A 14,493-nucleotide genomic window follows, 5' to 3' on the forward strand; every position below is an offset into this window, starting at 1 on the left:
CCATTCTGCTTTCTAAAATGACTTGGATGTTTGGCTCTCTTCTGATTGCCTGGGCAGGGTCTGTGGGTCATGACGATTGGATGATTGCTGTTGTGAGATCACACACTGTAATAGCCTTCATTTAGCTTTCTGAATGTATTCTCTTCAGTGAAGCTGAAATGTACCATCTTTCACTTCTGTAACCTTCTTTTTTTATTGAATATTTCTTTCCCTGCTCTTTTTTAGTATCCATAAATGTTTTGTCTTACCATGTTAAACTGTGTCTATTTTCCTGATTCCTATTTTTTTAAATATCTGGGCTCAGGCGATAGGAGTTAATGAATGTAAATTCCTTTTCATTGTCCTCCCCACTAAAAGAAACAGCGAGACGTTTAATAGCCAAAGTTTAACTGTGGAAAAGAGGAAAACAAAGCTTCACAGTGTTTCTCTGTGTTATTCTCCAAAAATCAAAGTCTGATGACCTGGATGGCAAGAATGAATGAACACAAGATTTACTGTGAGAATATGTTTATGTTTCAAAACAAAATTAAGTTGAGAATTAGGACTAAAATTAAAACGTGTTTATTAAATTAAAATGCTGATCTTTATTATAACTGTAAAAATAAAGCTAAATGTTCTGGAATGGAAAAAAATATGAAACTATATTTTTGCTCACTTAAAATGTAGCTTATCAGTTGCATTTTGTTCTTGCTAAAGCTCTGTTAACAGACTGTCAGCGTCAAACTGCATATGTGCAAAGGGGCAAATCCATATTTTACGCTTGTGTGTCTCATGTCAGGTTGTCTGCTCACCTATATAGCCAGCAGCATGCTATAATCCCTTGCAGTCTAGGGCCTAATCTAATAAAAAAACAGACGAGTGTCAGGTTGCTCGCTTAGTAATGCAAAATGTTGGCTTCATATAGTGCATTCTACAGTAGAGCCTGGTAGAATGTGGAGATAGGTCGCTTAGTTAGAGTTAGGGCAGCCTTTTAATTGTCTACAGTTACATACAGAAAGTGATGGATTGCATTTGCTGTGAGCTAAAAGCAGCTGAGGCACAGTTTTCCAAATTTGCAGTAGCACAGCTCAGTGACTGAAGGCTTATGTCATGTATCCCAAAAATACCTGCTGCATATGAATTAAAAATAAAAAACTTATATCAAATTTCTCATGCGTATTAGTTTTAGATTCAGTGGACAAGGTATACTAGGTAAAGTATACCTAAGTATTTGAGTTTGGGTTAAGCTGCATTTTAGTGAATCTCTTCAAATCCCTTATTAAATCTAATAAGGTTAAATCCCCAATATTTGTGGGCAACTGAAGTTATAAACAACGGAAACTTAAAGATCTCTATTGAGCTTTGTCTACCAAGAAGACTTAAGTCGATTTAATTTGACAGTTTAATTTTTAGAGTCTACATAACAATCTTTTTTTTAAAAATTCATTTAAAAAAAATTACATATTAGATATATTAGATAATGTGGATTAATTCATTTGATATACTGAAATAATGTGTAATTTACTTGCTTACAGCTCTTATTTTTCACAAGCTACATGCCAGATTTTATCATTTTTATAGAGAAAAACTGCCTTTTTTTTTTTGTATTGTTTGTTTTTATAGAGTGTTGCTGCAGAGTCCTGCTTCTTTGAGCTCACACATGGGTTTTGGCCAAGTATAGACACCAGACCAGACTCAGTATTCACAATATTTCTCTAATTAGATGACATAATCTGCCACCCAAAGAGACATTAAGCAAGGACGTTTTAACACATTGCTCTTTGCTCTTTGGGGTTAAAATACTAAAATAGAGGTTTGCTAGCTTTGGAGGTTATCCTTTTATTTTGCCAGCCAAAATGGAGTAAGCTATTGTTGGCATCATTAGTAAGACCTAACAAACTGCTCTACCTTCTAATCAAATTGAAATCAAACGGTTTCATTCACCTGTATGACTATGAGTAGTGTGTCCTCATGTACAGAAAAATATGTTCAGTGTTGATGTAAAAAAACCTTTTGTGTCTTTTTCTCTCTTCTCTGGTTGTCAACAGGTGACGTTGGGCAGCACGTTAATTGGGATTGGCCGGAAGACCTCTGATTGCCAGGGGAACACTAAGTACTTTCGCTGCAAATTCTGCAACTTCACGTACATGGGCAGTAATTCCTTAGAACTTGAACAACACTTCCTGTCCTCACATCCAAATAAAGTCAAAACACCGCCAACCACACCGCTTCTGGCCACCAACAACCTGGCAACGCACGACAACCAGGCGAAGGGAAGGAGTCAGATTATAGACGGGGTGGAGCGAGTGGCAGTGAGAGCGGAAGACGATTCCTTGGTCGGGTACTCCATCCCAGTCAGGGCATGTTCAGATTCGTCAGGCTGGACAGGGGAGCCAGCTCGAGGCGCTGTGCAGGCATATTATTGGTGTAAATTCTGTAGCTGGAGTTGTGAGTGGTCGGGGGGCTCGGCGAAGCTTTTAGAGCACTATGAACAAAGACATAGAATGAGCATGGGAGGTACTATGAGCCCCAACAACTCTAATCCAGGGGTGCTGGACAGAGAGAGGGAGAGAGGAGGAAGAAGAGAAGGCGGAGAAAGAGACCATATCACATCCAAAAGCCGCAAAGATCTATCTTCCAACCCATCCAGCACCAGCCAAGGTAATGAAATGGGAGAAAGTATGGTGAAATGTGGTGGTGAATTGCTTTAAGTGTTTTTTCTGTAGAAGGAAGCTACTTTTATGGAGAACAAGATTAATGATCAAAATTAAATGGAATTTAATGATTTTTGCTTCTTGTGGTATTATGATTCTGCTTGACTTTGCTCTTCTTTCAGACTTTAGACACTGCTGGCCTCTACTTATTTGCTTTTACCAGTACTACAATACTGTTTGACCCCTTCTTTTATATTGTTTTGAATGTTATGATACTACTTGACCCTCCTTGTTTGCTTGCCTTGGGCATACTGATACAGTTAACCATTCTTTGAATTCCTGACATGCTCCTGTTTTTCTACTCCAAGACCCAAACAGACCTTTGCTCTGTGTTCTGCCCACAGGAGACCCAAACAGCAGCGATCCAGAAGCAGTCGTGACCAGTTATAACTGTCAGTTGTGTGATTTCCGGTACTCAATGGCCCACAGTGCAGATGTGATCGTAGTAGCACCGTTACTACTGCACTATCAGCACAACCACTCCATCCACAGATGCTGCATTCAGCACTGCATGTATTGTCCACAGGGCCTCTGTCAGCCGCATAAACACCTGGGGGAGGTGAGATTAATAAAATGTTGAAATGTTTTTTTGCTTGTTGTTTTGGTGTTTGCTTGGCAATTAGAAGAAAAAAAATGGTCTGTTTTGTAAGCACATGCAATATATGAACAAGTGTAGAGTTAATTGTTTTAATTTCCAGCCTAGTTAAAATTCCCTTGCTTCCCCCAGTCCACCCACTCACAGTCCCCACCCTCATTTGTGCCAGCTGCCAAACAGTGTGGCTCTTAAAAATGCAAAAAGGATGGTTAACAGCCAAAATTGAGGGTGGCATCATTCGGTTAATACAACAACTGCTGACTTCCACCTTTTAGATAGCACCTTGCATTGACAAAATACAATTACATCACAGCACCAAAGTGAGAGACACAGCAGGAGGAAAATCTCAGATTCAAATTAATCATACAAATGAGCAGTAATATCAGTAATAACCAGAGTATAAGTATGGAATCATTCATATCATTGTTCCACCAAACTTCAACTGATTTTTCTCAATAGGTTTCCCATCCCTTTGCTTGTCGGAAGCCCAATTGTCCTAAATGCTGTTCCAAGTTTCCTCAGTCCACCAAACAGCAGGACCCAGTCAGTTCGAAACCTGCCACCACCACCTCACCCAGCATGACCCCTCCTAATCCGAGAGGTGACCCAGGTGGGATTTCTGGTTCCACCTTTCACCCCTCTAATCCTGCCCATCCTGTTGTCACACAAGGTATTTAAAGGCATAGGTCATCGTGCAAGAATATAAGAAAAATATAATATTTTTTGTCAGAATATTTGCAAATTTTCAAGCTTTCAGACTGTTCACTGAGCCACCAATATTACCTGTCTTGTTTTTTTTTTTCAAGTCATAGAGCTGTAATTATGCCTCAATTGTGCCTTGATTGATTGACCCTTTTTTAAATGTTGTTTTCTTGACCCTAATTTGTGCTGCTTTTCTGATCCTAGGTGTCACCCACTTGTGTGACCAGTGCGCGTTTGCCACCACCGACATCGATGTGTTGCTACAACACTATGAAAGCTGCCATACCCTGATCAACCTAAAGGGCGCTTCCCCACACGTCAAGGCTGAGGAAGAGATTGGGGTAGACAAGGAAGGCGGGAGAGGGGCAGGAGGAGAGAGGGAATACTCTTGTACAAAGTGTCACTTCATCACAGAAGTGGAAGAAGAGATTTTTAGACACTACAGGTAAGAGAGAGTTGGGAGGAGCGATGTTAAATATTATTTGATATTATGTGTTTTTTCTTGCAGGGTTGATTCTCCGACATCAAAGGGTATTGAAAATTCATCAAAGATTAAACATACAAGGAAATCTGCCTTTTAGTCAATATGGTATCATACTGAAAAAGTAAAAAGGAATGCTAATAGATAGGAATGTGTTCGTGCATTTTCAGAAGATTGAAAAAAAAAATCAGCTTATTCACAGTGACCCATTCATTTTTTCTGTAAAACCCATGATTTGGTGCCATGCGTTCACAGAGTAACTGAGTATGGCATCAAGTGACTGCACAGATGTGAATTATCCAAAGAGTCAATGTTCCAGTTAGAGTTCATGAGTAAAAGTTCCAGTAAGTGGATGCCTGTGTATTAAAAAAAAATCACTCTCGAGTCAAGCATATGATAAAGTATTGCTTGTGTTGGGATTCAAACCCCTGTAATTCTCTTTTTTTTTTGCACTCAGTTATCCAGGAAATGTTGACTGAGCACACTCATTTTCAGCAACCACCCATTTAAAAAAATACACACACTCATTTAGACATTCATACCTGGAAGCTTGAAGAGCTTTAGAGTTAGAAATCCAGCAAACCCTTCTAGTTTAGATAATAACAATGGTGAAACCAGTCTCTGGAACTTATTTTGCCCCTTTTTCAGTCTCTGATTTACAACATTATCCATTGTCAGGGTGAGAATGAAGTACATTTCAGATACTTGTAGTTTGAATCTGGTAGGGGGATGAAAGTGTATCTTTCAGCTAATTTTGTACTACAGCATCAGCACCAGGTCCCCTTACCTGCTGAATTAGCAAGGACTCAAACTTAAACTACTCTATTTAAGTGAGCTGCCAGTTGTTTGCTATATTTTCCATTTACTACAACTACAAGTGATCAATCAGTGTTGCGCTGCCCTCATATATCGTCAGGCTCATGACTCATTGACAGCAAAAACAAAACCAGAGGTGCTGTTTTTCCGTTTACTCTTCCTCCTTTTCAAAATCGATCGCCTACATTACCCACAATACAGCGCTTTAGCCTCAAGCACAGATGAAGAGCGGCCTACAGAGGTCTGGTAAACTAACTCAGCATCCCCCAGATTTTTTTCATTTTCAGACTTTTTTAGCCCCAACTGATGAAATCTGATTTTGCACAGCTTCCTCTTAAACAACCTTTTTTTCAGCTATATAGCATGGAAATAGACTTAGATGTTAAAATCGTTGGAATTCCCCTGTAATTATGATGACAACTAATATTTTACTGACTATCCTTCCTGAAGCAGCCTGGATCAGCCCGTCAATATGGAACCAAATATTTACAATGTACAGAGATTTTTTTTGTTTTCATTATAGTCTTTAATTTTGTTTTTGCTTGCACATACAAATGTCTCTGTTTTACAGACCCAAAATCCTGGAGAGGTCAGAGTAGACCCCACAGCCAGTTTGTTGTCTACACAGGCAGAAACAGCAACACACACACACGCACACACACACACTTTCACTGGGGTTTCAGTGACAGAGCCAGCAAATGATAGAGAGAGCTAGAGTTAGGGTGGGAAAGAGAGAGAGGGGTGGTGTGGGAAAGTTGGGGCTGAAGAAAACAGAGATACAGAGAGAGATACACAGAACTTGAGATAGTTATGTGAAATGTTTTTGACAATTTAAGTATTGATCTTGATTTCTGATCTGAATTACTTCTTGATATATGCACACAAACAAGCTCACATACACGGGTTGCTCTTTCTTCTGACACACACACACACACATATACACTAAATTACAGTCTGACAGATCCATCTTAGCAAGATTTCTGCTGCAAATCAATGAAAAGTTTAAAAGTCTGATTCATTTTAGGCTGAGAGTAGAGACAAGATGAGGGAAAAAGAAAAAGAGAAGAGGAATGGAGTGACAGAAAGGACAGAAGAAAGAAAAAAGGAATAGACATGACACTGAATGAGGAGAATGGAAGACAAAGAAGCAGAGGAAGACAGTTAAAGAAAGGCAGAGAGGAAAGTTGAGAGAAAAGGGAGAGAAGGTGACAAAGCGATTGAGGGAGAAAGAGAGTGTGGAGGGGATTTAACAGTCTGCTCACGTCCTTAACAGAATCTAAGCTTTGAATCTTGGAACTCAAATCAAATAAAACTGAACTAAAGAAAGTTTAGTTCCACCACTAAAATCAACCAAACCTAAAAGGATTCCAAGGCCTTAATTATAGCATGCACAAAAAAAAGGCCCACAGTGTTATGGGAAAAAAAAATTACCAGCCAAAACAACCTAATCAATCTCACAGCAACTTTTACACCTAAACACTCTCACCTATGTGCTGACACATAGGTGAGAAATACCAGCCTCCTTATACAGGTGTAATTTCAGCTTACTATCTTCAAATCAATAATTTAATAAATATATTTTGGTGTTGCAAAGAACCCAAGAAATAGTCATATTTAAAGACAGAGCATAAAACCAGTTATATAATACTAAATGTATTATAAAGTCCCTTTTCTTATTTTCCATAGGAAAAAATCTAATTCAGTGCAGGTGGGATAGATGCTGCTGTTGACAGCATCCAGGGGGAAATCGGATTAGATCAGTACATGTGTAGAATGAATGATATAAACTTCATATATCATGTTTGTCCATGTGAGAGAGAAAAAAGTAACAGAGCAAGAGAGTGAATGAGTCAGTAAGCGCACCGGTCCATGTGTGCATGCATGTACGTGTGGTGTGTGTGTGCATGGTGATGACAAACAGAGAGGCCACTCTGTCTTTGTTCAGCATCTGGAGATATTTAAGTCCACTAGGCACAAGGTGTACTTTTGCACACACACATTTTCCCAAATTTCTAGTTTTTCATCTTCTGGACATGCAGTTCAAAGACCCAACTTGAACCTGTCATTGCCCAGGACATCTCCCAGGACAGAGTAGATGCACAGAGTTGCACAGAATATATATTTTAAATTTATGTATTTCATTTTTTTTTTAAAGCCACATGTCACATTACCATTTCACTCCCATCAATCATGCATAAATCATACTGCTGACAAATAAGAAGGTTGTTGTATGTATTCTTTGAAATGATAATTCTGGGTGTATTCTTTACGTGTGTGTGGGTCTTCATTGGTTGTTTTAGTTCTTGTTTTTGTATTTTCTGCACGGAAAATTGTTGTGGCAGGTTCCTAAGCAGCATCCACAGGCACAAGAGGTGCTAGAACAGAAAAATCTTAGATGTTTCCAAGTTCTTGGTAAAGAGGGTCGGTTGATTTTGCTCGTTTGGTCTGCACAGGAAGCCCAGGAACTGTTTTCTAAGCCAGGAAAACTCCCTGTGTTGTGTACTGTATGTACTGCGGGTCACTCAGGGCCTCACCAACAGGAAATGAAGGTGGTTTGTTGATGGGTGATTCATTTCTTGTCATTCAGATTCATTTACATTCCTCACAGTTTTGCCTTAATTCATTGTGATTTAGTGGAACACTGAGTCACTTTTTGGCCATGGGGCTCAGTGAAATTGTACCTGAGTGGTCGGAGGAAATCAACCTGGGCCTAATGCACTTTAAATTGTGTTTTTTTAAATACATGTCACATCCTGCCCATTAAAAGCTGTTTGGAATGAATGCTTTTTTTACATTTAATCGATGAATTGACTCTGGCTTTGAAAAGGAAACAAACCCAGTTACTTGAATCTTTATTTTTATGCTCAGTCTTGTTGGTTTTACTGTTCTGACTTCAGTGTGACTTACTGTCAAACTGAAGATAAACCTTAGTGACAAAATCTATTTTTCAACACGTCATGTTGGAGTGCAGTGGTATTGTCCAGACAGGATCTGACAAACCCAAGAATATACTGTCTGTGCATATATTTAAGCACAATTATTCTATGATTGTGAACTCACTTCCTCTGTTTTAAAAATGTTTTGCTCATTCTAATTCAAGTTATTTTATTTATGTCTGTAATTCACTCTGTGCTTTTTTCTCTCTGCAGGCGTGTCCACGCGTGTTGCCGTTGTCGACGCTGTGACTTCACGGCTCCAGATTCATCAGCCCTCCTCGACCATTTTAACTCTGTCCACTGTCACGACTCCTCTCCCTCGTTAAGCTCATCCTTACCCACCTCACTGACAACCTCACTGACACCTTCATTATCAGTCTCAGCCAATGGCTGCTCAGCTCCATCTACCTTAGCCATTAAAGAAGAGAGCAAGGGGGATCTTCGCCTCCTCTACTCCCTTGCACCGCCTGAGGGACGGTTGGCAGAAGGAGGCAGAGAAGAGGCAGGAGGAGTGGTAAAAAGTGAAGGAGGTGAGGAGAAAGAAAGAGAACGGGAGAAAGGCTGGGTTCTTGGTGAGACACGAGGAATAGGAGAAAGAGGAGGTGAGCAGGCCCACGGTTTACTCTGGGTGCCCAAGGAGCGAATGGGGCCCGAAAGAGGAGCAGAAAGAGGGGCAGGAGGTGGGAGCCCCTCTCTTTTCCCCTCCCCCCTCCCATTGTCTTTTGTTTCAGCCAATCATGAGGCCTCGCAGCAGAAAAGAGGTGTGGCCTCGCCTAGCATGGTTTACCTGGGAGACACCAAGTCATTTTTGGGAGATACCAAGTCGTTTTTGGGAGACGCCAAGCTGTACGGAGGAGGAAGGCCAGGAGGAGCCCCTACAGGTGGAGGTGGAGGGGAGAAGCAGAGCCAGATGCCCCCTCAGCAGTACACAGGAGGAGGAGGAGGAAGTGGAGGTGGTGGAGGACAGGAGGGGAAAGGAGGAGCTGCTAAAGAGGAATCCCAGTCCCTGCTACGGGTAAGGTGGAACATGTGCGCAGCCTCCTACCTTCTTCTGTTTCACATTCACCTCATTCTCTCATTTAGCCAAATCTTCCATCTCATTTACTCCCTGATCTTAGCTTTTAGCTGTGAATGAAAGCCTTTGTATCCAGATCCTACCTGCTGAGAGCATTAGTTGTCAAAGTAATGCTATTAATACGCCTGCGTCTGCGTTTCCTTTGAATCACATGTGGGGATTAGACCACATGCAGCGAGCAGCTACAATGAAATCTGTAATACTTCCATCATACTTTTAGAGTACTTTTTTTTTTGCTGTGCAGATTTCTGTTGGCGAACAAAGTTTGTACGGGTGTCCCCACTTGGTTGTGTGTGTTCATATTGTTTGAGCTTTTGTCCATGTGTGTAGGATTCCATGATTCCATTTTCTTTTCCATGAGTTGCATTCATTTTTTCTTTAAATTAAATTTTAACTCACAACACTGAGAAACTTGCCTGTTGCTTTGGCGACAGAGAGGCAAACTGACATTCCCATGGTTACCACCTGTCAGTCAGTTCCCTCACCCTGCTTTTTGGCCCACAGTGCTTTTCACTTCACAGTGATGTCATGGACTGGCAGGAACAGATTGTGGTTTGCCTGCACCGCAGAGCTTATTGGCAATGATCACATTAGATCAGAATAGACGGAACTGTGTGTGCATGCGTGCGTGTGTGTGTGTGTGTGTGGTGTCAGGGCACTGACATGGGTCTATGTAAGTGGTAGTATGGAGTGTGAGAGTGGTGAGAGTGGTGTGTGTATGCACATATCAATGTGTAGGCTAAGTTGAGTGTATGGCTCCTTTGTACAAGTTGTGGGTTGGCCTATTGCATGTGTGTGTATGTGTATGCATGTGCGTGTGTGTGTGTGTGTGTGTGAGGTGTTGGCAGTAACTTGGCAGACCGGGCAGGGTGGGGCAGCAAGAGGTTTACTCATTATCGTGGGTGGGGCAGTGTGTGTCTGTCAGAGAGCGAGAGAGAGAGACTACATGCGTGAGAGAGAGAGCGAGGGAGGAAAACTAAGATGAAGAAAGGAGATAGGGAGGGTCAGATAGAGATACAAGTGTGGAGCATTAAAAGTTAACCCCTCGACATACAGTTTGTCCCTTCTGTCCTCCTCAAACAAAGAAATAGTTGAAGAAATATTTGTCATAACTCCCCTGAAAATCACAACAAATTTAAATTTTTACATTACTGTTTGTGTGCAGATTGAACAAATAAGATGCGATGTGTGAATAACTGCGATTTGGAGATGTTGGTAGGCAGGGTGGGCTTACTGTTACCCCCTGCTCCCAGTCTTTATGCTCAGCTAGGCTAAACACGTCCTGACCTCACAAATAAGCACATTTCCCAAAGTGTTCAATTATTCCTTGAAGTCACTTTGAAGTTGAAAAACAGGATCTCACTCCTCAGTCTGATAGTATGACGTGTATTCTTCAGCTGTTTATTGTTATGCAGTGTTTACACTGAGTGAAATATTCAAACCCAAGACTCTTTTTATAGCTACGCCATTCCATCAAAGGGAAATATTAAAAATTTAGTTCTGTCAGTTTAAACAATGTTTGGCTGCACATCATGAGTTTTTCATTTTCGTACCCACAAATGTTCTTTTGCTTTCACTAGAGTCTGAAATCTGCATAGAGAAGAGTAGTGTAAACCTTGTCCCAGTGTTATGGAAAACCACATCTGCTGTCCTTATCTCTTTTAGAGTCCATCAGGGCCTTAAGGAGTTAAAGTGTTTGGTAAGTGTGTGTGTGTGTGTGTAAAGGTGAGAAGAAGAAAGAGGAAGAGAGGGAGGGAAGAGACAAACAATTTAACAATTTATTACAGAGCAGAAACTGAACATGACTCATTACTTTAATGGCTTCATAAGATATGGCCTTTGCTGCTATCTTTCTCCCTCCTCTCACAACAATATTTATTCTCAGTTTCCATGGCATGCATTGACACGGCACACGCAAACACAAATATACCACACACACTCACACACACACTCACACATGCAGTACACACACATTCTGGGGTTGACTCATCACTGGGCAGGGCTAGGGAGGGGCACTAATGCAAAGGATCATCTGAAATAGCTCAGTGCACACACACATACACACAGGCGTTTAGTTCAATTTAAATATGGCCTTTGACGCAACAGGGCAGAGTCGGAATTGTAAAAGGTGAATCCACCCAAAATACAAATTGACTCTTTGTAAATGGCAAGTGAAAAGTAGAAGGAGAGGATGGAGGAGGAGGAAGAGCAATGATGGAAGGATGCAGGGAGTGGGATAGTAGGGAGGAAGCAAAGGATTAAAAAGAGACAAAAGCAGAAACAAATGGTCAGAGTCATATTTTATCTAAACGCCTGTGTGTGCATGGTTTTTTTTTTTCCTTTTGTCAGTGTGTGCAGTTCTACACTGGTGTGTGTTTTCCTCATCCTCACTTGTTCTTTCTGTTCTCCTTGGCATCGATCTGTCTCTCCCCTTTTCTTTTCATTCTTTTTCTCTTTCATTTCCCTTCTTTTCTTCAAAGGACAACTCACCTGATACACAGGGATCGATACACACCTCACACACTCACATACACACACAGAAAGAGTTCTTAGTATTCTTTTTGGTTTGTAGAGGGGGGAGAATATTTTCTTTTGAAAGGCCTGATCTGTAATTGCTGCGCAGTGTTGCCTTGTTGAGACATTGCCCCGCTACTGGCTTTGTTTTCATAGTGATTTATTACATTGAAGATATTTTCTCACTCCGAAATTTGATTTTCTGGCTATTTGACTGACTGTATGAGACAAGGATAGAAAGCGTATGAGGTTGAGAGATGAAATTAAAGTAAAAGCTTGGTTGATGTTTTAGTTTAGAAATGGAATGAGACAGACTTTGCGTAATGGTGGTTTTTCGAGTTAAGCGGGGCGGAGAAGGGTCCACATCTGAGCCAAACATATGTGAACACATGTGAACATACCCAAACATCATGTGTATCAACCCAAAATTTAGATCATCTAATATATCCCAGATTGAGTTCAAAGGGTACCCCACCTCAAGGACAGCAGAGAAGAGTAGACAAATGGATGCAAGCAGGGAGAGGAAGAAACGACAGACTTGACCTTACAAACACAATATGATTGTGTTCATCTTATGTGGTCATAATGCTGTATTGAAATGTGAACCTTCGGGGTTTTAAAAGTCCCATGCGTGACATTCAATTCCATTTGAGTCGAGAGACAGACGGAGAAAATAGAGAGACGAACTGAGAGTGATAAACGGGAATGTGTGCTTTCAGTAGATCAGAGAAGAGTTTCATTAAAGTTTTTCTCGTTTACATTTCTGCCCAACGGAGCTAATTATGTTTAAAAGACACACACACACACACACACACACACACACACAACACACGCACACACAGCTGTGTCTTTACAACTGTAAAGTTCTCATTACTTAGCGTCCTATTTCCCTTCTTCCCTATTTCCGTGCATAAATTCATGTGTGTCAGTAGACATGTTCATCTGTGCGACTGTGTGCACGCTCTCCACTGCTTGTGTACTTAATTATGCGCGATGTGTCTGCATTTGCATTCTATCTGTGTGTGTGAGTGTGTGAGAGTGTATGTGGTTTGTAAGGAAATTAAAGCATGAATTTAACTTATTTTCCGTGCTGATAATTTAACATCGTTTTATATCCGCTACAGGAAACTATGGAGCTTATGCTCCACTCAGTCTGTGTGTGTATCACTATATGTTTGTGTGTTTAATGCTTTTTTTAAAGACAAAAAACAGGAGAAAAAAAAAAAACCTTTAATGTGTAATTGTGTTTTTTACAGTTTCTTCTGTGGGCCTTATATTCCTTTGTTACGTCCTTTGTTAGGATCCCCTCAGGCTAGAAAAGTGCTCTCAAAATAAAATATAGTGATAATGTTATTTGTTTCAAAGCCTGGAAAAGTTATTCTGGAAGCAACAGAAAACTGATAAACATTTGGTGAAAACACTTGGGCCTCACCGATATATCATTTTTGGCATGTAAGTCAACTGACAGGTAACCAACAACTGTAGTACAGAAATGCCAACAGTATATTCAAAGTCATGTCTGTTTATGTTATGTTTTAATTTGTTTATAACGAGAGCACTTAACTCTCAGATATTGATATCAGACTGGGAGGTTGCTCAGTAGTTGGGCTTTTGACGTGACCTTCTTAGGCATCTGCACAGTGCTGGCAGAAGTGCACAGTGATCTATCAAGTCAAGCCTTTTGACCTTTTTTTCTTTATTTGCTGATCTGGGGAATTTGGCTGGAGCTGAGTTTAGGTGACAGTGCACTGAGGCGTTGCTCTGTTTCGACGCTTTAAATGCTGAAATATGAGCCACAGGTAGGTTTCAGCTGCTCCTACAGCATTTAAACATCAGTGCGGTAGAACAGTTATGAGCAGTCTGAGCTCAAAGGTGCATTTTTTGCAGGCATCTTTATAAATGGAGCTCATATACGCAGATGCTCTGCTAAAGAGAGGTAGCATCCTACATGCAGTCCCTTATGGAAAAGGTGAAAAGAACTGGCTTTATTCTTTTTAGTCACTGAGGTGTAGCTTGTCTGTGTTTGCACATGGATGTTTGTGTATCGATGTATCTGTGTGTGTGCGTGTGTGTCTGTTGGAAAAAGGAAGACATTCTGATATTCGCCAAACTGCTCCTCTCCCACTCTCTCTCTCTCTCTCTCTCTCTCTCTCTCTCTCTCTCTCTCTCTCTCTCTCTCTCTCTCTCTCTCTCTCTCTCCCTCTCGCTTGCAAACACACATGCACTCATACACAAGCACACACACAGACAGACAGACAGAGTTGTCTGTTCTGGGCTGTTCCATTTGTTTGTGTAGCAGTCACATTTCCCATCAGGACACAGACTCAAATAAACACAGCCATGCTGGAAAGAAAAAAAAAAAGTGTGCATGTGTGGTAGTGTGTGTTAGCGTGTATGTGTGGTAGTGGGCCTTGTGTGTAAAATCCAGGCTGTGTTTAGTGTAACAGAAACATAATCAGACAACCTGTTTGCTGTAATTTTGACCTGTGTCTGTCTGTCTGTGGAAATACTGGTGGATAAGCTTGTGTTTAAGAGTGCGTGCGTCATGTGTGTTTCTGTTTGATGGGAGTGTGTGTGTGTGTGTGTGTCACAGTTATGACCCGTGTGTGGCTTTACGCTGTGTGACAGTCCACAGCAGTCTCATTGTCTGCTAGGAATATTACATTTGGCTTGCAAAACAA

The 14,493-nt window shown here is 40.9% G+C and overlaps 1 protein-coding gene across 3 annotated transcripts in view; it reads left to right on the forward strand.

Annotated features, from left to right (window-relative positions):
• Window positions 1-14,493, forward strand: part of trps1 (trichorhinophalangeal syndrome I) — a 118,071-nt gene that overhangs the window by 58,825 nt on the left and 44,753 nt on the right. For all 3 annotated transcript variants that reach the window (XM_041053151.1, XM_041053154.1, XM_041053153.1), the window contains exons 5-9: window positions 2,028-2,640; window positions 3,038-3,252; window positions 3,748-3,958; window positions 4,195-4,435; window positions 8,437-9,238. In XM_041053151.1, the coding sequence (XP_040909085.1) occupies window positions 2,028-2,640; window positions 3,038-3,252; window positions 3,748-3,958; window positions 4,195-4,435; window positions 8,437-9,238 (2,082 nt within the window). The remainder of the gene's footprint in view (window positions 1-2,027; window positions 2,641-3,037; window positions 3,253-3,747; window positions 3,959-4,194; window positions 4,436-8,436; window positions 9,239-14,493) is intronic.

The sequence above is a fragment of the Toxotes jaculatrix genome, chromosome 13 (assembly GCF_017976425.1).
Source record: "Toxotes jaculatrix isolate fToxJac2 chromosome 13, fToxJac2.pri, whole genome shotgun sequence".
Classification (NCBI taxonomy): domain Eukaryota; kingdom Metazoa; phylum Chordata; class Actinopteri; family Toxotidae; genus Toxotes; species Toxotes jaculatrix.